Source organism: Halichoeres trimaculatus, unplaced genomic scaffold (assembly GCF_033239565.1).
Source record: "Halichoeres trimaculatus isolate MK-OKI-2021-1 unplaced genomic scaffold, fHalTri1.1 fHalTri1_scaffold_16, whole genome shotgun sequence".
In the NCBI taxonomy this organism is placed as follows: domain Eukaryota; kingdom Metazoa; phylum Chordata; class Actinopteri; order Labriformes; family Labridae; genus Halichoeres; species Halichoeres trimaculatus.
In genome coordinates this window covers 13,926,934-13,950,940 of record NW_027437194.1, presented here as the reverse complement: position 1 = coordinate 13,950,940, position 24,007 = coordinate 13,926,934, and the positions used below count along the sequence as shown (strand labels likewise).

Here is a 24,007-nt window from a genome sequence, read left to right as displayed (position 1 = left end):
AAGAGCGACAAAGTCCTTCAAGTTTGAATTTCTGTCATCTAATGCCAAAAGAAGTGCCAGTATTTATTATCATTGTTGTTGTTGTTGTTGTTGTTGTTGTTGTTGTTGTTTGTTTGTTTGTTTGTTTGTTTTTGCTTGTTTGTTTTGTTTCACTTTTCACCCAAAAAATGAATTCCCAAAATTCGAGATGTCATCATGCATATGGATCTCACTTGCTATATGCTGGTGCTACCTGTAAACCAAGTTAAAATGCAAATCTATGAAATTCTTTGTCTTATAGCACTTTGCTGGATGGTACTTGAAGAAACAAGCATCCCTCTGAAGCTGGATACAGAGTGAGGTGGGTCCATTTATCTTAAAGGATCCTCACCATGTATTTCTAAAATAAATAAATAAATAAATAACAGTGGTATACTTGTTCATAAGATAGACCTGTAGTGGATCTACTATCAGTGGTACTTTGGGCCAAGTTCAAATACTGTACCAACAGCTAGCAGGAAGGCAAAAACAGATGGTACTGGAGACAGCATACACATCTGCAAAGAAAGTGCACATTGCTGAACACAAAAGGAGAATGTTAACCCTCCCTCTAGAAAGCAAACCAAAGAAAACATCCTTTACACCATTAGGACTTATATTCCAGGTTTTATGGTACATAACTCAGTGATTTACAGATGCATATTTTACATACACAGGAAATGACTTTGATTTTCTTTAATGACAGTACGATATGAGATGGTAATTAGCAGTAAACATTTACTTTGATATTTGAGAAATTTGAAACTATTCCTTCAATAAACCTTGACTTATTGGATGTATAATATGGAAGCTTGTAAATGTTTTTTTTTAATATACTCACAAGCAAAAGATATTACACAATCACAAGCAAAACTTAAACTAGGAAACAGAGACAAAATGTCGATATTCAAACTTTCTGTCTTGATCTGCTATCTGAATTCAGATTCAAAGTTCATGTTTCACCTTACTTGATTCAGCTTAACATCAACCTAATAATGTCCTCTATCTGGTCTTTGGGCCGTTCATTGGTGGGTACGGTGGAATAAGGCACCTCCATGACTCATTCCAACTTCTCAGGGAGATAACAGGCATCTTCTTAACACTGCCAGACTTAACCAAGAATTTCCAGGATTCTGCCCATTCTTCAAAGAACTTATCATCGTCTTCCCCTGTGTTGGATACCTTGACTGGAGCAGCACCTTTCTTGGGCTTTGGTTGGGTTTTTCCAAGCAGGTGGCATCCCACCCATGACCTGTCTGCTTTTTTCTCCTTCTCTATATTGGAGAATAAATCTTTCCTTGAATTGACATGTTTCATGATAATAACCATGGGATCAACAGGTTGCTTAACCATTGTGTTTCCTTTTGTCTTGGAGCTGGGACCTTGACAGAACCTGTGGGAGATTCCCCATTGATTGAAATTGGTTGGGCTGTTGCTAAACTTGGGGTTGATTTTGTTTGGAGTGGTCATTTCTCTAAACCACATGACTTCATACTGGTATGGGCTTGGAAGGGACTGCACCCAGGGTTGCTCCAACTTGGGCATAGGGTTGGCAATCCTGAAGGTTCTACCCCACTTTGAGCCATGGCCATTGGTGGTGGAGTGTTGATGCTGAACAGTGTGGCTCATGTTGTTCCCAGTTGTTCCTGAAGATCCATACATACTTGCTGTGTGGCTGAGGAGAGGCCCAGATTTCCATGAAGAAGTCCACTCTTTTTCTGGATAGCGCTCCCTGAACATCTTGTTGTCAAATGACCGGCTCATTCTTGCTTGGGCCCTCTGCCAGGAAATCCAATCTCTCTGGGGTTGGATCTCCATTAATGCACTCAGATGATTCTCTCTGGGCATTTGGTCTGCCAAAGGCTCTGTGTGGTAGATGGACCACTGCCAGGCTTCCCTCCATTGGATTAAAGAAGGTCTGTCATGGCGGAATGCAGTTTCTGAGACCATCCAGGCCTCCTGCCAGTCAGACCTTACATACCTCCTCTGTGCCCATGAGTTATCAGAATGCTGCACACTTGGCCTTCCTTGGCTGGTTTGTGCCCTGACTTGGCTGGGTCCTGCTTGGCGCTGGCATCTTAAAAACCTCCATGACTGCTCCCAGCCTCGCTCTGTGGTTGGGCCATTCTTAGGGAGTTCTACAGGGGCAAAGTGGTTCCACTCTCTTGCACGATCCACTCGGATTTGGGGCATGGTGGTCCAACCTTGTTGCCACTGTTCAGGCTCCTGATGCAGGGGTTTGCAGGTGTATTTCCACGAGTCTTTCCACTGTGACGCAGCAGGCATCCTGTCACCTCCCTTCTCTGGTGCTCTGAAAGGTCTGGAAGGATCAGGTCTGTACCTTCTTCTCTCAGTCCTCATTCTGTGTCTCACCGTCTTCCAGGCGTCCTTCCATTCTGAGGTGGGTAAGGCATTCCCCACATGTTTCAAACGAAGGAGTTGAGATTGAGAAAATTCTCTCTTTGGATGATACATAACGCTGTGTTTAAGTTGCTCATACCGTGGGTCTACATTGCCAGATGTTGAATGATGCCCCTTTCCACTACTCTCTACCCTCTTCACCTGAGAAACAGCCTCCTGTGACAGTTTCAGTACCTTCTCTATTTCTTCTGATGGTTTTGAGTTGTTTTTTGTCACCTGCCAAGACTTGGTCCACTCAGAGAGAGCCTGAAATTCATCCCTGAGCTGGGAGTATAGACTTCTGTACTTCTTTTCATGAGACTTAAGGCTGACTTTGTAGAGGTATGACTCTCTATGATGGCCATTATCACAGTAGGTGCCCATTTCACCTTGCTTTGATGAGGTGTCATAATTAATGTTGTTGTTAGGGACCATCATGGCTGCCCTCCATGAATTAACCCACACTGGACCAAGAGATTTTTTGACTTGGGTCATCATGACATTGTTGCGCCCATGATGGTTTGCAAGCTTCCAAGCCTCCAACATGGTGCTCATGTCTCTATCGTTATCTTGCTCCATTGGACCATCATTTGAAGTAGTGAAATCCTCCTCCTCACTTGGTTTGGTGGACATCCATGACTCATTCCACTCTGATGTGCACAGCTCTTCATTTTGTTGCTGAGTGTGCTCCAGTTCACTGAACCATTTGGAGAAATATTCTCCATCCATGGATGATTTATCCTTACTGGTTTTGTCATTTTTCTTCCAGGATACATGCCACTCATCCTCAGGAAGACTCAGGTCCAGCTCATGTGATTCCACCACCCTGGTCTCAAGTTTCTCCCAGAGTTTTAGGCTCTGGGGATCCATCATGTTGGGCCCATTTTTCCAAGGCTTGCCTGCTTCACTGTAAGGCTGCTGCGTGGCAAACATCCAGCACTGGCCCCAGTCTGATCTGGCTTCATCGCCCTCTGCTGGTGGTTGCAAGGATTTGTTGTACTTCCATGACTTTCCCCACACCATGGTTGAAGGCTGACCTTGATTGATAAACATGAGTAACTGAAGCCTCATCAGGCCCTTGTCTGGCATCTTTCTGTCCTTGGCGGTGGTGGTGGAGGGACCTCTGCCTGGGGCTGCTGGTCTGCTGAGTGGACCTGCACCTGGAGCACCGCGAGGACGAGGAGGTGGAGGCTGAGGCGTCTTAGACTTCCAGACATTTTCCTCTTCCTGAATTTCAACACTTCTAGGTTTCCTCTCTGGCCTCTTGTAGTTTCCTTGTCTTGCAGCCAATCGGTTTGCCCAATCCTTGTTGATACTGTGGAAAAATGTTCAAAACAAAAAGTTACTTTTTTGAGGATTAATTTGTTTAATTAACTGTTGAGGCAAAATTAGAGAAGAAAAGCAAATTTTAAAGCAATTCTGCCTTTATTGATAGTACAGCAGAAAAGAAGGAAGAAGGAAATATGGGAACTTAGAGAGTCATGATCAAGGATCCAACCAGCTGTGCGTGGTGTGGGACGTTAGACTGACAGCCAGCCCAGTGGCCCACTTAGAGCATAGATGATTACATTTTATGTAACAGTTGTACTGTACAGTAATGAAGGCAGGGCTCGATGCTGAGTTACAGTGTGTGTAGTGTATTTATAGGCAGAGGGAGAGTCTAAACGTGTGAGGTTGGAGGTATATATAACTGCTATGTTTATATTGAGGCCTGCAGGGACTTTGTGTGCTGAGGAGTTCACGTTACATTGACATTCATTGCTGGTTAGCCCAATTCAGTTTCTGACTGACAAACCATACTTTCTTCTCAAGAAACTAGGTCAACAGTGTCGCTCAAAGAATGGGCCATGCTGTGTTGGGTAAATTATCAGTTCTACTCAAAGTGCATCTCTACACTTGCCGAACGTTAAATGTGCATATTGTTATTTCAACTTTACATTACAGGTTCATGATAAATGGGTGATACTGTTTCTCATTGGAAGCTCCAACAAAGAAACTAGTGAGTCTATATTCCCCTACAAGTGCAATTTATTTTTCTTTATTTCCCAGATTGCAGTTAATTGTATTTTTCTACAAGTGTGCATAATATATGCAAAAATTATTTATTTATTTATTTTTATTAAGAAAACCTTGATTCTGTTGTTGAAAGCAGTTATTTTCATCCCTAAGCCTACCCTCCCACAATGCTTTTTTTCTGTTTTTGTTTTTTTATGTATTTAAGTTTTTATTTAAGGCAAGGTTGAAACATGTCTTGCAGCTAGACAAAGTAGCACGTATTTTTTTAGAAATAAGGAGAAACAGTAAAACAAGTATAACACGCTGTTGTTGGACTATTTTTATAAAATGAGGTATTAACAAAAAAAACTTTTGAAAGCAAATTAAAAGAAAAAAAATAACAACTTTTGTATCAAAAATTAATATTTCAGTGATAGTAACCAATAAGAACTTTGTCATTTACATTTATATGAATGTCTATGTCCTTTCCCACATAAATGAAGAATCTTTTCAAGTACATACCATCAATCTTGATCAGGATAATTGGTTAACAGCAAAAGAGTGCAAATAAGTTTAAATATATTTTTGTGTAGACAGTTTTGTGTAGATTTGTTTTTCTATGTTTTTTTTTCTTTCCACAAGGCTGGGACAGATAGTAAAATCCATTTTAGTACATGCTGCTACTGTCTGAGGCCTGTTGCCACTGTTAACTACCAGGGCAGCTGACGGGGGTGGGGGGCTGCATGGCAAGACCTCCAGCTAGGCTGTGAACTACCATCTTTTTAGCATGCTGACAGTTTGTATTTCTCTAATGCTCTTTTAAAAGTTGTAACTTTATCATCCCTGCTTCCAAACTATTGAAATTTTTTTGAACAAAGGATTTGCTGCCTCAACAACAACATTGATTATGTTATACAAATGAAGTTAATTAAAGATACTAGAGTGCAGAAGTGTTAAAATCAGCTTTATTCCAAACTACGTTTTAAAATGGAAAAATGTAATGCTTTTACTTCATAAGAGGATAAACTGCAGGCTTGTTGGAGTAGTTTTTTTTTTGTTTGTTTTTTTGCTAGATGTATGTCCTCCAGTTAATTTACTTACAATAGAGTTGGTGGTTGGTTGAATTTTTTTTAATACTGCATAAGGAAATTCAAAAATGTGACTGAAACTGTACATTTTACATTTTAGTGGAAGGATTTATCTTGCCACAAAGTGCAAAATCGTTTAACTATCTGTTACTTTTGATAGCATCCACTGAACATACTTCAGTAAAAGGAAAATGGAAAAGAATGGGGGAATTTCCAAAAATCATGAAAACATGAAAACTTCTCCCCTAAATCATGATCATTTGCAGACAGGCAGACATGCAGTGATACAAACTGATGGGTTTTGTTCTTACGAGGGCAGAGCACTCTTTGATTTCCGTTCCTCTTCCTGCTGCACCTTCTGTTCATACTCTCTCTCTCTGATCTCCCAGACGTTCTTCATGATGGAGGCATCACAGCCAACCGCCTCCACATTCCTCTCATTCGACATCTTGGGATTTATTCAGGCTCCCTGCACATAAAAGGAAAGTTAAAAATTCACCTCTTAAGGTTGTAAAATTCAAAATTTGTTGTTCCTTGAATCATGCAGAGGAGGTGATGTACCTTAAGTCTAGATCATCTGTGTTTGAGACTGCAGGCAGCTCTCCTCCTATATATTACCAGCGCAGGGGGTCAGTGGCCCACTGAAAGATGCCTGAGGGGCTGGCCTAACTAAAAATATAAAGTCCTCCTGCACGCACACACTCACACCAAGAAGATCCCCTGCCCTCTTTCTGCAGACATATGACTCCAACATTAAAGACAGTGATGGCTCCTATATGTGATGTAACCTTTGCTGTCTATGTGTGCACACGTTAGCCAAGTAGGACATAGCCATGGAGGGAAGTCCCATGATAATCCTCACTTACATTGCATTTAATTCATAACATTTATCCATATTTATCTTTAATTATCTGTTTTTAATTTATAACAGCCTCATTGTACAGCTTGCCAGTAAAGACATTTTTACACAACTGTGTTAACCTCAGTGTGACTTGTCATTACCTTACAATAATGATCACATACTCTGGAGGATCAATTGTTCTTCTGTAAATAAGCAGGAAGGAATCCAGGAGATTTGATGAGACTTTTGTAACCGCAGACCAAAGGAAAGAGGCTAAATCAGCCTTTAAAAGAAGCAAACCCTGAACAGAACTCAATATGAGATGTGATAGTGTTGAAGGACTGATAGATGAAAAATGAAATGTCAAATATGGCAACGTCCTTAAGAAAAATGATTCCAACTGATGTCTGATGTCTAGAAATCTGCAAAGAGGCTGAGTTGTGTTGATCAAGTGAGTAGAGTCAGCCTCATCCCCCAAATTATGCAAAGATCCTAGCCTTAATTTAATCAAAATAAATGAGTTATTTAAAAAAAAAAGATTCCTCTTAAAGTTATGTAAGGTCACTCTCCAGCCTTTCTTAGAATGTGGAAGCAAAACAACTTATTTTTCTTCTGTAGAAGAAATTGAAAATCACAGGGGATCACGTTAGGAACACATCACAAGACATAAGTAGGGAAAACTATTTGAATACATAAGAATATCGTACAACTATTACACAGAGGAAAAAAAGAGGAAAAATGAAAAATAAAACAAATCAAAGCCAGTTATGATACAGAGAAAATATGTGACATCACCCTGAACCCAGGTGTTTGATAGAGATACTTTGATGCTCCCAGGTCTAACCTGTGACATAATCAGTGTTCGATCGTACCATCAGCTATGTATCTGCTGCTGCTGCTCTCAAGGCACAAACCTGATCCGTGCACAGTCATATGTTATCTGAGGTTTAAGTTTTATGGAGCATATTTCTGGCTCCTGCCATCATGCTCTCAACCCCAGGAATGCAGAGCTGGGTAGAGGAGAATGGCATGGTGGGAATGTCCTCATCTGACAGGGAGATGCCAACACCAACCAGCAACTGCTTTATTTTACACCCACAGAGGCGTGTATTTTATGTCACCAAAACTTTCATTTTACTAAATAAGATTTTTAAAAACTGCTAAGTGTGAACTCTGAGTCCCCTGCAGCCCTGGTGCTTGAGAAGACAACAAGCAATGCTTCACCTTCTTTCAGGCAGCTGTGACCTCTGATCATTAGATTTCTGTCACCACTTGGATTGTTTGGTGAAGTGTGACCCTGTGTTTCTCACGTTCACTGCGCTGTTCTCTCTGAGGACAGAATGGTGGAAATTTATTTTCCAAAAACAAAAATAGATAACCTAAAACTGGACAACAAATCAAACCACATCAAACCACAAGAAAGGAATCTGTGTGGCTTCAAACCACTGGTTATGAACCTATACAGACATTTCCAGACCTTAACATCAGATTGTAGCAAAACCTTGTGTGAACATATAAATCCTCACTGCAGTCACAAAACTGTTGTAGAGAAATGCTGCTCCTATTAAACTTATTCTAATATGGGGATCCACTTATTGCTTTACTGCAGATGTCCAAACACATGCAGCTCTACGGCCATCAGAATTTTAACCAACTAATCATCTTCGACCCAATGGTTGAGTCTCTTCATTTGCTAACATTGCAGTTAGCTTGTTAACACAGTGATGTAATCAAAAGTGTCAAGTATCTTTGGCAGATGTCAGTTAAAATTTGAGCTTGTCGCAGTGCGTAAAAATCCAACATGTTGCACTGCTTTAGCTTGCAGTCTCTTTAAGATGGTTAAATGATTAAATACCTGGTTCTTGGCATCTCTTTAACCTGGTAGGAAATGTTGCTGAACAAGTTGGCACATGAACGCATATACAGACAAATGCATGTGTCAACCCTAGCTCTATATTCAATAAACCATATAAAAATGTGTATTTAAATTAAATATATATACCAAAAAAACACTTCAGTCATCAAAAATTTTGCCTTGCAGTGAGTCCAAGTAAAAGCCCAGGGCATCAGTTTTGGGGTCCAAGTTGGGTCACAATTACTTAAAATAGAGTCCATTTCCTCAAAGTTTCTTTCTTTCTTTCTTTTGTTTTTTTTTTAATGCAGCTTAAAATGTCTTTTGATCTAATTGCTGAAATTCTGACATATTTGCTTTAAGGAATATCCTCCACTTCCCCAGTCAACTGTTACAGAGTGATTTGTGTACTGAAGAAGCAGGAATGACAGAAACATATAGCGAAGAACAGTCTGTACAGAATGTACCAGTGTGTGCTCTATATTCTCAAATATACATGGGATACCCTGAGCAGTTACCCAGTTTACAGCATGGGCATCTGTGTGATGTTAACAGATATGATGACAGCATGTGCTATGAGCTAAAATAGAGCTGCACATTCTGTCTGTGTGTGTCTGTAACATACACACCATCAGGTTACAGGACCATATACTGTAAACTTCAGATGAGACCTTATATAACAATGAATTTCAACTGGTGGCCCTCCAGAGCTGCTATCTGGCCCCCTGAATATCACTGAAAAATACAGTGATGGGGAGAAAAACTTGATTTTTTTTTAATTTTTTTTTAAATCAAATGATTGTAAACTTACAAGTATCTCACCAAACAATACACAAATCAACACAGGTGCACTAGAAATCAATGAATTCTATCCTGATATCTCTTTGACTGAGATTTACTCATAATTGATCAAAAAGCCTTGTTTCTCCTGTGAGGAGGATACCGCCGCACAACATCACCAAATAACATTGCAGTTTGGTTTCGCAGAACAACTGCTTAAAGTTACTTTCTCACTGGCCCTATCCAGATCAATCAAACTTGGCATGTTGCAGACACCTACAGAACAATACAGAAGCATTTTTAAAACAAAGAAATAATCTACCAAACACAAATTGCCTTACTTTTTGTGCCATGTTTACAATAAGTTTTTTCCTGCAGTGCTGTTTTATATACCTTTGTGCTTTTCTTTCCCTTGATGTCAGTTTATGCTTTTCTTTCATCTGTTGTTGAATATCAAAATCGACTGATAGCCTCACGAATAGCCAGGGTGGAATAACTGAAGTCAAGACTATGTTACAGAAACCCACGATTTCTGAGGGTTTGTTTCCTATACACCCAAAGCTTACAATAGCACTACCTTGGTTGAGTATCACGTTGAGTGTGATTGTCAGCAGGTTTGTCAGAGTCAGTACAGAGTCACTAGCTGTGCCTTATTCCAACCAATCAAGAACTCTTTAAACATGCATTTGTACAATCCCCACATTGCCAGTTCATAGTCTGTTTCACAGTTACTCCCTTCCCTTTAGCTTTTAATACTGGATTTTTTATTTTTTATTTTTTATTTTTTTTGTTGTTTGTTTGTTTTTGTTTTTTTGCAATTTTTAAGTTTCATTTTTTTTCCTGTATTACTGGACAACTATTCTATGTTCTTCCACTTCTCCTGTATGGATCTACCCCCTGGACTTCTCCTTGTCTTTCCACCAGTTTTTGACCATAAACCCTTTCACAACTACTACTGATTCCCTGTGCAGTTGGTTTCACCTGGGTTATACAGCTTCTGGTTATCATTACAAGAGTCTAGTTCAAGTGTTGTACCAAAAAAATGCAAACCAGCCCCAGGCCTCCCCATAAAAAACTACTGAGAGAAAGTGAGAGGCAATAAATCAGGTATCAAAGCAAGGGGTCAATGGAAGTTAAGTCAGAGGTGTGCATTGAGCGAAAGGTGTGTATGAATGGATAGGACACAGAAAACTAAAGCCACAGCAAATTTTCACATTAATTCTCAAGGATTGGCAGAACTTGTTGTTCTCACCCAAAAATAAACAGCAGTACATTTTTTTCTGCCATATTATGTGGTGATTATGATTGATTATCTGTACCTATGCTTTAAATCTCTCTGTCACTCAGCAAGTGCTCTGTGTTTGGTGCCACTGTTAAATATTAAGACCTGCCACCTGAAATTTTCTGAGTCGGTGCTGAGCCAAAATTTTTGCTGTGCCGAAACAAGAGTTATGAGTGGCTCCTTGTCTGACAGGTTTCATTAATGTGTTTCAGGAAGTGCCCTATGATGGGAAAGGGATGCTAATGTGCCAAGTTATGTGTGGTCTGGTCCTGGCCCATGAAAGAAATTTGAAATATTTCAGTTTCAGTTTGAGCTTTTCAACCTGCTGAAGAAAAGATTACTCTTCATTTGTTTTGAGTTTACCCAGCTCATCTTACCTTATTTGTTCGTCACCCATTTCTAGCTGTGCAATATTCTAAATGCAAACTGTTTCACAATGGGAGCCTGGCTAACCCGTTTAAGGCACCAGGGGGTCCCAACAGGTTTCCACCCCACAGTGGAGTGGTGTGATGTCACACTTGTTTTGGGGAATCTGCCAAGCTCTTGAAAATTAAAATAAATTCTTACAATACTTTGAAAGAATAATTGTAATAAAGGGAAACTTATTAGCAATAGAAATTAGATTTAATTGTGTCAATTTTCCATTTTATTTACATATGTTCAATCATATATGTTTTATACACCTTTGTACAATTAGTAAATTAGTGTCAAGAACAAAACTGTATAAATAATCGATGACAGATAGGTTGCTACGTAAAAATATATATGTTGAAAGGGACCAATACATTTGTTAACTATTTACACAGTAAAACTTCATTATCCTGAAAGTTAAGTTAAAGGTCACACAAGAGGAGAATCATTCAATCCCCACTAACTGGATTAAGGGTTAGCTGGGACAATGATGGATAGAAATGGCAACAATAATGATTGAGCTATTCTGTGTAAAATGATCCCCCGTGAGTCCAGAAAAAAGAAAAAAAAAGTTTTTGGATCACTCAACAGGCATCATGTTCAGGTCAGTGGTGAAAGCTGACTGGTCCAGATCGTTGGTGTTTTCCTGCTGTATAGCAGACAGAAAAGCCTGAAAAAGGACGACCTTCTGCAGTAGACCAGGCATGAAAGAAAAGTTCAATGGTTGCTGTGCGTCTCTTAATGTGTCTTGTTCCTCTTGTGCTCCTTTCTGCTGCAGGACCTGCTCTGCCTCTTGGTACATCTCCTCACTGAAGTGTTTCCCTCCATTCGCTGCCACCAGCTCATCAATCTTCCTGATCAGCTCCACAACTTGGGTTCTCTTCCACGCCTTTTTGTTGTTGAAGACGCAGTACCTGTTACCACACTTGTTTATCACCTCTCTGAGTTTGGGGTGGCCTGATTTGACATATTCCAGGATGGTTTTCCCCCGCAACTCATCCCCACGTGTGAACAAAACGATCATGTAGTTTGATGCCTCTGGCCCAAAGATCTTCTCCAAAGCTTCAACACAGTTCTCTTCTTCTTTGGTGAACCTGCCGATCTGGACCACCAACAGGAAGACATGGGGACCAGGGGAGGACATCTGAATGCATTTGGCAATCTCGTTCTTTATGCTTTCTGCACTTTTAGATGTGTCCAGGATTCCAGGTGTATCAACCACGTGGATCTTTCTGCGACCACGGCTGGCCCGTTCTATTTCACAGTTCTCTGTCACAGAACGTGCATTAGCCAAAGATTTGAACACCTTTTTGCCCACAATGGTGTTACCGACAGCGCTCTTTCCTACTCCTGTTTTCCCAATCATCACAATTCTCAGAGGAGGACCTGCAGACACAAAATACATTTCTGTTTATAGTCAAACAAAATTAAGTCAACTAACAGATCTTTGCACTGTATTTCACTGCACTGCTCTCCCACTTTTTCACTTGCTGTTTGCTCAACAAAACAATTTCCCCCCTGGAGAACAGTAAATTCTTGTCTTGTCTTGTCTTGTCTTGTCTTGTCTTGTCTTGTCCTGCCTTGCCTTGCCTTAAACCTGAAAGTACGTAAAAGGTTCAAACTTTACCATCAGGGATTGAAGCTAGGATACCCATCTTCCTCTCTGCCTTCGCCTTGGTATCAAATGAACTAAAAACAACTTACCTGTATTTTTGATCTCCAAACTCCACCCAAAGGGTGGCTCTAACTCATTTATATAAACTTAATCCAGTCTGGTAAAGTCAAAGTCTATCCAGAGACTCTGGTGGAACCTCCCTGCTGTCTGCTCTCCACAAAGCCGTTGAAATGAGTTGTGACAGACCTCCACCCCGTAAGTGATGCATATTCAACCTGAGCTGAAATATATGAAGTGCTTTCCGTTAAATTAATCTTCAGTTTCATTTTATTTAACTACCTTTTTGGGGAGTCTCACAATATTTAGAATGACAAAATCCTTTTTGAAAGAAGTTTGTTTTGGCATGTCTACTCTTGATAGTCCTCTGAATTATAACTATTATGTTCCTAGTATATTTTCAAGTGTTGGGTTTAGACCATTAATTCTGATTACGAAACAATTTTTTAATGTTAAATGATGGTAGAACTCAAAATGATGACTTTCTCATTTGGAACTGTGTTTCGGTGCCCAGTATTGACATCTGAACAGTCAATGTATAATTTTCTCTTACGTGTGGTATTGCTGTTAAATCCAGAAGCTTATGTTAGTAGTAATAATTACATTCAACTTGGACAGTGGTTCTACAGCTTTATGGAAAAAAGTGAAACAAATGCATGCTGACTGGTATCAAATACTGTAAGCCAGATGTTTTTTAAGCTGTGAAGATCACTGAAATGTGAGATGTGCTATGTTGAATATTCTTCACTGTAAATGTGCAAATGCATAGTCCGTTTTGATAATGTAAGTTTAATATTTGTAAAATGTAATGAAAGCTCTCTCCTTCAGACTTATTGCTTGACTCCTTCATCTCTTGCCTGCTAATACAGGGAAGTTATTTACACAGACAACCAGTTTTTTTATTTTAAAAAAGTACAACCACAAAGCTGTTGGACATCATTCCTTTAAGTGCGGGTTCCCGTCATACTTAGCATCTGTTAGCATTACCGGGAAAGGACAATCATGTAAGGTGTGGCCCTCCAGACTGTATCATTCAAAATGCATCTTAATGTATCACTCTTAAAACATTACTGGGTGTGCACACAATACTTCTTTTTTCTTTTGTCAAGCACAAACTTCAATTCTACAAACAAGTGTAGCCAGGAGGAGTTGCATTTTGCTCAGCCCATCCTCTAGTTTTTTACTACAGATTGGTTTACAGGGCATCTATTTGCAGATTATCTGGTCAAGTAATTGGTTAAAACGAAATGTAAATACATTTTACTTCCACCACTGATGGTCTATATAACAGTCTCTACCAGCAGTGTATGAATATGGTGAGAATGGGTGAATGTGAAGAGAAGTGTAAAGCGCCTGGGCAGAAAACGTTTTTTTTTTTTTAAGTGCTACATATGTATGGGGACAAGGCCATTTACTACATGAGATGGGTTCTTTCATGATTAGTAATAAACTAGCTTGAAACATGAAATCTGAAATGTTTTAATAATAGTAGATTATAATTTGTTTCCTTTATGACATGTCACTGTTCTTTCTGTTTGTTTTACAGCATATGTGTCCAAGCATACCATCGCTCTGTTTGGAAAGGGATTGCAGAAACACATTGAAAACATTATCCTCAACGGTGATGTAAATTGTTCAGTAGCATCAGACAATGTTATCATGCAGGAGAACAACTTGTTCAAAGTCATCAACACTGGTCATTTCTTTGATACCGATTACCAGCACCCAGACCAGCTGGTTATTGACATCATGGCATTGTCTCATCCTGGCCCCGATCTGTTCATACTGGCAATAGACCCAGAAGACACTGAAGAGACAAACATATTCACACAGATCCGTAAACTTCAGGATACATTTGGTAAAAATATGACATCACACCTAGTTATTATGTTACATGACGGCAAAACCTACAACTCACTAAGTCATCTGAGTGAACATAACATGAAGTTTGTAATTTTAACTGACAATCTGGCCAGTGACTGTGAAAAGTTGTGCAATGGTCGCCATTCATTTGTTTATGAGTACAAACACTACAGCCAAGATGTTGTGACCAGAAGAAAGAGGACCTTTGAGATGAGGAGGTGAGCACAGCCATTTTGATCCCACATGTGTACACAGCAGAGCGCTCATCTTACTTTAGGGCAGGCTTGTGTTTCTGGGGTATTTCTTTACGCTCAGTGCATTTACATGCAACTTCAGATATTGGACAACCAAGTTTTGTCAGTGTGACTGTGGACTATTGAAATGCATGCAGCTTAGTCGGACCAAAATTGGACTAGACAGAGCTCGATTGACACACCTACATGATGTAATTTCTATCACACTATGGTTGGATTTACTATGACTTAAGGTTGCCACACCCCTCTGCATTCAGCCAAAGGGGAAAGTAGTGGACCATGATAGTTGGGTCCCTGTGCTTGTACAGTCTATGGCTCAAACAGTATCAACAAACATCATAGCTCAGCTGCATCTATCTCTGTGAAGTGAGACATTTTTGGCCAGAAGTCCAATTCTCTTTTCTGCATGTATACACAGACAAGACTAGATCCCCACTGTGTCGTCATGATCAATCAATCAATCTTTATTTATTTAACACCAAGTCACAGGTCTGGACCCCTTAATGACCTAAGTTGGACTGCTGCTTGCATCTAAACGTACTGACTGACCCAAATATGGCTAATTTAAGTTCATATTGTGTTATGATTAACACCATTATGATATAACTCTTCTAGAAAATACAAACCATTGGAGTTTGGCACTTCGCACAGTGGAAGAGCTGGTGATTCAGGTATGACCTGCTAAAGATGACTGTGGCTATACAGGGCAAGTAAATGGTGTTTGTCACCAATCTATGAGATATGGGAAACAAAAGGACATCTGTAAGAGCAACTAATACAAACTATTAAGAGTTCTCCGGATGCAAAATGTAAGCAAGAGTTTCCTGCAACACACAAAGATTCACTGTGCATGTTTTTCCTGCTCATTACGTCAAATTTTTCCATAAACCTTTGTTTTTACAAGTTGTGACATATCTGATGACTTATTCAGAAATTATTAGACAGTTTCATATTAATGCACTGCATTATGATTTGACTGACAGGGTATGTAATTAGAGAAGCTAAATTATGCCCTATTTCCGGGAAAACACAGGTCAAAATACAGCTTTTATATGTACATACAAATTTATTTATTTAATCAATTGTATCTATTTATTTATCTTATTTTGTTGAAGATGGTTGCTTGCTCATTGTGCGTAGAGTTTTAGGGTAGTGTTGAAACATTTGTGAAAATGTTTTTTTTATTATTTTAAGGAATTCATGTGCATGCCAAAGTAAATGGAATTATGTTATACCTTCACAGGCAACAATGCCATCAGTCAGCCACATCTTGATTCTCCAGCTCCTGAAAGAGTAACACCACATCAGCAGTCTGGTACGACTCTGTAGATGCAGCATAACAAGTGTCATCATAAAGCAATCTCTGATCAGTTTTTTTTTTTAATCTTCATCTTCCAGGTTGCAGTGACCATGAAGAATTCATAAACACATTTAACATTGTTCTGTTGGGAATGACTGGAACTGGGAAGAGTGCATCTGCAAACACCATCCTGGCTGCAGGGAACTCTGAACTTGATTCAAGTCAGCACTTCAGATCTGAATCCAGCTCCTTGCCAGTCACCACCACATGTGAAGCTAAATTAATCTCGTTATACGGGACAAAGGTGAGAGTGGTGGACACCCCAGACTTCTTTTATGAGCAGCTCCAAGACTGTGATGCTCAGCTAGAAGAGTGTAAGAAGTACTGCCAGCCCAGGTGCTGCTTGGTATTACTGGTCTTACAGCTCAGCCGGTTCACTGATCAAGAGGAAGGGATATTACAGAAACTAGAGGAAAAACTTGGCTGGAAGATCAGAAATAAAACATGTGTCCTGCTGACTCATGGAGAGGACCTGAAAGGGAATTTAGACCAGTTTGTCAGACAAAATGCTCCTTTCTGGGAAATTATTGACATGTGTGGCTGCCGTTATCATGTATTCAAGAACTCTACCAAAAACACTAAGCAAGTCAGACAGCTCCTCAAGAAAATTCCAGGGTGGAAAAGTATTTTTCCACAGTTAGAAAACTCCCAAACACAAGGCTGTCCTGTAAATTAGTTGATTAAACTAATTGATTGAGTTCAGAGTTCTCTACCTGAAAATGCTCCTGTTGATGTTACAGTGCACTACTCTTTTATACCAGCTTGACCAAATGTTTTGTTATTGTAAATATGTAAAGTCAGATTGCTTCATATTTTGGAAGAGGAAAACATTATTCATGTTACCCTTTGAAGTTAAGTTTATCTCTTTTATATTATAACATTTCTTTTATCATTAACACAACAGTTTAGTCTTAATACATTTATTTTCAAGTGATTATTTTTATTTGTGAAAGATATAACATGGACAGAAACATTATGTAGCGAATGATAAAGTTGATGTATGTTCCTCATAGCAAGACTTGATTAACAGAGTTTAAAGTGGATTTGTATGTTATCTTCTTAAGTGGTACAACAAAATAAAGATACGCTGCTGAGAAAAAAATATGAGCACAGACTCACAAACTTAAAGTTTTTATGCAGTTCTGATTTTTCTGTACATTCAGTATAAAATAATTATATGTTGCTCTCAGAGCTGTGTATTTCAAAGTGAACATCTATCTAAAGTAAAAGATCTATTGTTTGTTTTGTTTGTTGTTGTTGTTGTTTTTTGTGGGGGTTTTTTGGTGGCTCATTTTAGCTTGTACAGTGGTCTGAATCAAGTTGACAACCCTTCTACATATAAAACAAAGCTTTTATAAGAACCACTGTTTTTATTCTTTGATATATGACCAAATTTATTCATAACTTACCTTTGCTGTGCTATACAGTTTTATATATAAATTCATGGATGTTTTTAAAAGGCAATTCTGTTGCTGTGTAGTTCTATAACTTCTTAAGTTACCTTTATATGTGATTTTCTTGATCAAGTCTAACCATAGTATCCATTTATCCATCCCACCAAACAACCTGCTCAAAAATAAAACTGTTTGGGGCAGCCGCATGACATGTCTTATCAAATCTTATTACAAGGGTGCATCATAATTTTACTATATAAAGTTATGTTAGTTGATGGAAATGATACTGTGTGCAACATACCTGACATCTTTAGACTAGGATACCGCTAATAAACTTAGATAGCCTATGCTTGGTTTGAATCAGCCGGGGTCATTAGCAACTTTTCCTTCACATTTTTGCAATAAACAAAAGAAGAGGACCTAGTACGGAACCAAAAAGACAAAAGAACAAGAAATTGAATCCTGCTTTCAGTTCAGATGTTTAAGATACCAACAGCAGGGAAAAGTTGAGACAGAGGCATTCTTCAGCCTGTCCATAATAAACAATGATCACCTTGTCAAATCCAAATACAAAGGTGCTTTTAAACTATCACATAAAGTCAAGGTTACTGAATGTAGTTCAACTGACATCTAGTGGTAATTTTAGAAGATTACACTCGGGGTGAAAAAATGAAGTAATTCACTTTATAAGTTACAAAGATATTATAATATGTAGACATCAGGATAGCAGCTTGGGTATGCTGCTCCAAAACCTATATTGTTCAGCATTAATACAGCTCTCATGTGTAAGCTACCTATGCCATAGGAAGTTATGTACCTCAATTCATCAAGGAAGCAGGCTTTGAACTGTGAGCTTAAAACATGCCTGGTCTTTTATGATTTCCAGTGTCACACTTTGATTCATCAGAACTCAGGAAAGTTTACCACTACCCCGAAATCAATCTAAAATGGACTCTGGTCCAGAAAAATCTCTGGTGTCTCTCCACTTGTTAAATAGCCTCCATTTCATTTATTTATATTAAGCACATAAAAACTGTTTGGTGTTTGGCTGTCCCTCTCTCAAATACTATGGCCATTAAAAAATAAAATGTTTGTTTCAATACCTGAAATCTGTTATAATTTTTAATTACAGGTGATTAGTGAACCATCAAAGTAGGTTTTCATCAACCCTTCAGTCTCAATTTTTAGGACTGAGGTTTCAAAAACGTTCAACCTTCTCACAGAAAATTAAAGTGATTGTAAATCATGGTTATTATCAAATTATTTTTTTCTCTAAAAAATACCCCCAAACTCGTCTTCTGCTTAATTTTACAACCACGGAATAATGAATGATGTGATACATCACGGCAGTTCCTTGATGCGTCGTCATCATTCGTTCCCGGCGCGTCTTGATGATGTCTGCAGCACGCGACAGGGCTCTGGAGTGGGCTGTCGTAGCGTGGGCCGCGGATAGAGATGGCTGCGCCCACGGAGCGGTGCTACGACGTTGGCGGATGCTCCACGGGGCTAACATGGACGGTAAAGCCGTCGTTGCGGCTCGCAGTGCTCCTGCTCTGCGTTTGCTCCCTTCCAGCGGTCTCCGCGCTGGTGGAGGGCCTGTACTGCGGCACAGAGATCTGCTACGATGTGCTCGGCGTCACCCGAGAGGCCACCAAGGCGGAGATCGCTCGGGCTTACCGGCAGCTGGCCCGCCGGTACCACCCGGACCGGTTCAGGCTGAGAGAGCCGGGCATGGAGGAAGAGACCGAAGAGTCTGCCCATAAGAAGTTTCTGCTTATAGTGACCGCGTACGAGACATTAAAGGTTGGTCCAAGTCCTCCTAGAGTCTGTGAAGTTATCACGAAGATAACTGTTCTGGCTGCGACTCTAACTTTGGCTGTGTGTGATGTTTATAGTTTTATGACTGTACTCTATTGTATAAAAATACTCATCTATCATATTCTCATTAATCGAATTAAATCTCTTTCTTGGTCCTGTCGTACAAATCTCACCTTAAAATATTACTGCAGAAATTTAAAGCTCCCATGAGAGGTTTTTAACAAGACTAAAAGAAGTGACTCCAATACCTCTTTGTGACTAAAAATTCATATAATACCATTAAGAGTATGACTTGATGTTTTTTTGAACATGGTTTCAATGTCAGTGTTGGTGCCACAAGGTAGGGGTCTGATGGTTTGCTGAAACAGCTTTTGTTTACCTTGTAAAAGATTCACAGTAAGTCGTGAATTTGCCTGTATAAAGACAGCAGTAAACCCTGCTTATGCAAGTTAGTGACAAGATCTGCAAAAAGAGAAGATGCTGATTGATTCAATGAATGAAGATAATAAAGATGAGGATTAACGAGTTCAAATGTGTAACAAATGTGTTCCTATCTCCACTTGTTTTTTGTTAGTTGTTGTCTTAGATAGTTGTGCCCCTTGCAACTTATCCCTTCACGCAACACTGTTATTTCATCAAGTCTTTTGTTGTCCTGGGAAATTATTTTTAAGTTAAAAAGAAGTATGTTCCAAAGAATTAAAAGTTCACATTAAGGAGATGAAATCAAATGATTTCCATCTAACAATCAGTTGTGTTGTGTTCTACTTTTGAGTGAGGGGGTACACAAGACAAAAAAAAAAGGTTGAGAACCACTGCCATAATAGATAATTACTCTTTTTTAGCCATGAAGCATTAAGTTATTTTGATGTTAAATATTTTTTTTCCTGATGGTTTTAGTCTGTCTCAAACAAAACAGTTTTAAAAGTCCACAAAATCCATTTGGGAGTACTTCAGTGATCGTAAAAGCATGCTCTAATGAAGCTTTTTATAGTGTCCCAATGACATTCTTGTGTGAGAATGAAGACATAATTCATTCTTCCACAGAAGAAATAAGAGTGTTAAATTTTTTAAGTTGATGTCTTAGTTAAATCTGAGCACATATGTGCACCAGTGGTGTGGAAAAACAAAATAACCTCCAAAACTGTCAGTATTTTGATCCCATTATCAGCAACAAGTCTAAAAGTGTGGCTTTTATCGGTTTTAATTTCACTAGTAAGGAAATGGTGATAAATTTTCTCCTTGCTTTTTACCATTATTAGCTTTAAAAAGCCAGAAATTCTTATAGCAAGACACATCAGGAAAAATCTGCAGTTTTGTTGGTGAACTGTTTTAATCTATTTGATGCCTGTGTGAGATTTTTTCCCACCTTGTCTCACAGGAATGCAAAAATTACTGTTCTCACAAAGTCTTACTGCAGCAGTGCGGTCCTCAATAGGATCTTAATAATGAGCATACATTTTCTGTGAGATGAAACCAGGAAGTCAACTCGAGGTGTGGTTACTTTCTGAGGTGAATTTACTTAATACTTGTTGGGGTTACTGAAACAAAAGCAGATGTTAAGATGACTCAGGTTTCTGTGCCCAATCAGCAGGTGCCATATTAACTACACTGCATAAACATGACCAAGCTAAGAATAGGGCCTGAGAAAAAAGAGATTCAGCAGCAAATGTCCTCATAAAACAGTCACATGACATACAGCACAGGTTACTTTCTCTAAATAATGGACGTTATGTTTATTTGACATTTGTTTCATAACCTTTGAGTAAATCTAAAACACTGTCTTGTTCTCTGTGTACAGGATGAGGACACTCGACGGGACTACGACTACATGTTGGACCATCCTGAAGAGTACTACCAGCATTACTACGCCTACTACCGCCGACAGCTCACACCTAAAGTAGACGTCAGGGTTGTCATCCTGGTCACCATCTGTGCCATCTCCATTTTCCAGGTGAGGAAGTTATTCCAAGAGCTCTGTTGAACTACACAAAGAGTATTTGGCTAATTTTTTCATGGTGACAACCCACATACTCAGCTTGGAAGCTCATCCCTACAAATGTATGATTCTACAAAGGTGGCACCATTTAAAAGAGTAATAAACAGGCTTTAGAATAGAATAGAATAGAATAGAACTTTATTGTCATTGTAACAAGAACAACGAAATTGAAGTCACAGCAGCAATCAAGAAAACAAAAGTAAGAAAGTGTATAGACAGTGCAAAAAGGTCCATAAGAAAATAGATGATGACAGCTTGTCCATCATTCTCCAGTTCAGCCAGCCTCCACCTTCACAGGGTCCAGGACTGAGCTTTTTCAGTCATGCTCCATCTCTGTCTCCTGGATCCTGTCTGCTTGCAGCAGGTGAAGTTCTTCCGTTGGTGTCTGATGTTAGCTCCGTTAGCCATGTCTGTAAATAGCATGATGCTACTCTGCCTTCTGGTATTCTCTCTGTTGCTGGGTTAGCACAGCTAGCTCGTTCATCTCATTGGAGGTAGCTCTTACGTTCCCACTAACAATGGATGGAAGGACAGGTCCATGTTGCTACTTCTTAGCTCACACCTGAGAACCAGCACGTCGTCCTCACCTCCTTCTCCTCACCTTGTGGCAAGACATCAGGCCTTACACCAGTTAGCATTGACATGCTACAGGCTGCTAACAGCTGAGTTCACATGTAAACAATGCAGCCATGGTTACATGTAGGATCTCCAGACAAACACAGGAGAAAAAGTAGTAAAAATATCACTGCAGCCGCAAAAAGTTTGATGCACATGACCGACAAAGGAGCCAGACAAAGTAATGATCCACTCCAAATACAAAGATTACGAAAAAGAGACGAAAAAAATTACAAGAAACAGACAAAGAAGAGAGAGCTGCTGCAAAAGGCAGCCATCGCCAACAGGGCGGCGCCTAGCAACGGCATTATAAGTACTTTACTGCGGTATAAGATTTAAAGCTAAGAAGCAACTGCAGTAAACAAAGAAATAACATATTAAACACAACTTTCTCCACTTTCCTGGGGATTGTAAGCAAGTTAAGATGAATAAACTTGTTCATGATATGAATTGATACCAGATACACCAAAACAGAGGTTGCATCTTCAACAGAAGACACAAAGAGGACAGAAAAAAGAATTTGTTCACTTATCAAAACAGTGGGAAAAAGTTTTAATCACACATGTGTTCTTCACTCTCCTCCAGTACTACAGCTGGCACAGCAGCTACAACGAGGCCATCAACTACCTGGTGACCGTCCCCAAGTATCGAATCCAGGCCACAGAGATCGCCAAGCAGCAGGGCCTCCTCAACCGCACCAAGGAGAAGGGCAAGAACCGACGCTCTAAGGAGGAGATCCGAGAGCAGGAGGAGGAGGTGATCCGAGAAATCATCAAAACAAAGATTGACATTAAAGGAGGCTACCAGAAGCCCAACCTGTCAGACATCTTGCTCTGTCAGATCATTCTCTTCCCTTACTACCTGACCAACTATGTGGCCTGGTATGTGTCCTGGATTTACCGCTTCACCATCTGCAGGGCGGAGTATGGAGACCAGGAGAAACTCTACATCATCAGGTAGGTCCTGACTGAAAATTAAATTTAGCTACAGGGCTGGTGTGTTTTTCTCATAGCAGACTCTTTTTTTAACCCTCAGGAGGTACATGAGGATGTCTCAGTCTCAGTTTGACAGTCTGGATGAACACAACAAACAGACCTACCTGGAGAAAAAACTCTGGATAAAAGAAAATTATGAGGTTAGTTTCTCAAATTACCTTCTTCCATCTCTTCTCAGTTTTTTTCTTTTAACCCACTTCCTTCACTTTCCTTACCCTTTTACTATCCTCTTTTTAAATGCACCCATTTACTCACCTACAAAAAAACAATTCCCAAAATCTTTCCTGCAACCAGCAGGGAAAAAAAAGTTCCTGATTATTATCAATGCAGCCTTTTAGTTTTCAGTTTTTTTTTAACCAAACGTTTTTTTCTTTTGCTAAAACTGAGTAGTAGCTGTTACTCTGGCCTTAATGAGGGGATATTTGTTTTGCAGATGTTTAGAAAGGAGCAGGAGGAGGAGATGAAGGTGAAGATGGCCACCGACCCCAGAATGAAGAGATACAGACGCTGGATGAGGAACGAGGGCCCGGGCCGGCTGACTTTCATCGATGACTGACGGCCACAAACTCCGTCTGTGACAAACACACCTGCCTCAGTGCCGACAAAGACGTACACACACGCCATGCTGTGTGGAGAGACACCTGTACAGAAAGATAACCACGCCTGTTTATACAGAGAGATATTTTCATAGATCAGGACTCATAAAGAAGATGTGGACGTGGAATAAACTGTGAGCATGGGCTGCAGGTTTCTCAGTAAATGTTAATTCAGGTTTTTTTGTTCAGACCATCATGTTTATTTTTTAATAAGGTTTAATGTTTTTCTTTTTCTGTGCCCTCACCAGCTGATTTTTTGTCACCTGCTGGTGACGTGAGATGGAAGAATGAAGTGTTTTGTGCATCCAGGAGGCTGCCATTTAAAGTACTGTTCAAGTGTCCTTGGGCAAGACACAAAACCACCGGCTGCTCACTCTGTATGCTGCTTCAGATTGTGCTATTACCATTTGTTGCTTTATGATGAATAAACCAGGATGGGAGACTTTTTGTTTGTTTTCTTTTGCTCCACGGGCTAAATCTGAGACCGTCGTTGCACTGGTCGTGACATTTAATTTCTGGTCCCAGCATGATTTAGTGCACATCATCCTCACCCTACATTTCCTGTCTTTGTCAAACTGTCTTTTCTAAGTAGAGGCAAAAAGCCTCAAAATATTCTTTGAGAAGATCTTGTTTTTGTTTCTGACATGCTCAGATTGTTATTCTAAACGTCTGATGAAATTTTGGGAAGATTTATTCCAAAAGCACTGAAATTCAACACTTGCTCACTCTATAGTACATCACCCTTGCATTGCCTGTGGATGGTTGACCACTGACCCA

General features: G+C 39.6%; 2 protein-coding genes across 3 annotated transcripts; one reads left to right on the top strand and one right to left on the bottom strand.

Annotated features, from left to right (window-relative positions):
* Positions 1 to 11,150: 11,150 nt before the first annotated feature.
* On the bottom strand, positions 11,151 to 15,752 carry LOC141805665 (GTPase IMAP family member 7-like). The gene is made up of 2 exons (XM_074690818.1): positions 15,692 to 15,752; positions 11,151 to 12,053 (listed from the first exon to the last, which is right to left on the bottom strand). Exons 1-2 carry the CDS (start codon positions 15,723 to 15,725, stop codon positions 11,248 to 11,250), a joined length of 840 nt encoding a protein of 279 aa, XP_074546919.1. The 5' UTR covers positions 15,726 to 15,752; the 3' UTR covers positions 11,151 to 11,247.
* A 2,851-nt stretch (positions 15,753 to 18,603) lies between these two features.
* dnajc25 (DnaJ (Hsp40) homolog, subfamily C, member 25) lies at positions 18,604 to 23,692 on the top strand. Of its 2 annotated transcripts, XR_012599703.1 has the most exons (6): positions 18,604 to 19,013; positions 20,827 to 20,979; positions 22,225 to 22,595; positions 22,675 to 22,774; positions 23,068 to 23,364; positions 23,479 to 23,692. XR_012599703.1 is itself a non-coding variant. In XM_074690145.1 (5 exons), exons 1-5 carry the CDS (start codon positions 18,666 to 18,668, stop codon positions 23,188 to 23,190), a joined length of 1,095 nt encoding a protein of 364 aa, XP_074546246.1. In that variant the 5' UTR covers positions 18,604 to 18,665; the 3' UTR covers positions 23,191 to 23,692. The 2 variants fall into 2 exon arrangements, 1 of the variants encoding a protein (XP_074546246.1); XM_074690145.1 differs by having other exon boundaries at positions 23,068 to 23,692.
* The last annotated feature ends 315 nt before the right edge of the window (positions 23,693 to 24,007 follow it).

Coding starts and splice junctions, on each gene's coding strand:
- LOC141805665 (XM_074690818.1), bottom strand. CDS start 15,725: ATGTGGCTGACTGATGGCATTGTTGCCTGTGAAG. Junction 12,054..15,691: donor TGGCATTGTTGCCTGTGAAG/GTATAACATAAT, acceptor TTGTGTCTGCAG/GTCCTCCTCTGAGAATTGTG.
- dnajc25 (XM_074690145.1), top strand. CDS start 18,666: ATGGCTGCGCCCACGGAGCGGTGCTACGACGTTGGCGGATGCTCCACG. Junction 19,014..20,826: donor CCGCGTACGAGACATTAAAG/GTTGGTCCAAGT, acceptor CTCTGTGTACAG/GATGAGGACACTCGACGGGA. Junction 22,596..22,674: donor GAGAAACTCTACATCATCAG/GTAGGTCCTGAC, acceptor TTTAACCCTCAG/GAGGTACATGAGGATGTCTC.